The sequence below is a fragment of the Lipotes vexillifer genome, unplaced genomic scaffold (genome assembly GCF_000442215.2).
Source record: "Lipotes vexillifer unplaced genomic scaffold, Lipotes_vexillifer_v1.1 scaffold1094, whole genome shotgun sequence".
NCBI classification, from domain to species: Eukaryota; Metazoa; Chordata; class Mammalia; order Artiodactyla; family Lipotidae; genus Lipotes; species Lipotes vexillifer.
The window spans coordinates 361,281-361,490 of NW_006792775.1; the positions used below are offsets into that span (position 1 = coordinate 361,281).

Here is a 210-nt window from a genome sequence, read left to right on the forward strand (position 1 = left end):
CGCTCTTCCCACAGGATCTTCTGCCTCTGTCCAGAGAAGAGCCCCTGCCGGGAGCCCCCCCGAGTCCAGCCCTAGTGTCCAGCCTGAGCCCAGAGAGTATGTCAGTCTCCCCCACTCTGGGTGGGATGAGGTCCTTCTGTGGCCCCCACAGCCCTCTCAGCCCATGTCTTCCCCACAGTCACCCCCATGAGGCAGAACTCCTGGAGGTAG

The 210-nt window shown here is 63.3% G+C and overlaps 1 protein-coding gene across 1 annotated transcript in view; it reads left to right on the top strand.

Annotated features, from left to right (window-relative positions):
• RASSF7 (Ras association domain family member 7) overlaps positions 1-210 on the top strand; it is a 1,538-nt gene extending 1,328 nt beyond the window's left edge. The window contains exons 4-5 of the mRNA XM_007465915.1: positions 15-96; positions 179-210. Of these exons, the coding sequence (XP_007465977.1) occupies positions 15-96; positions 179-210 (114 nt within the window). The remainder of the gene's footprint in view (positions 1-14; positions 97-178) is intronic.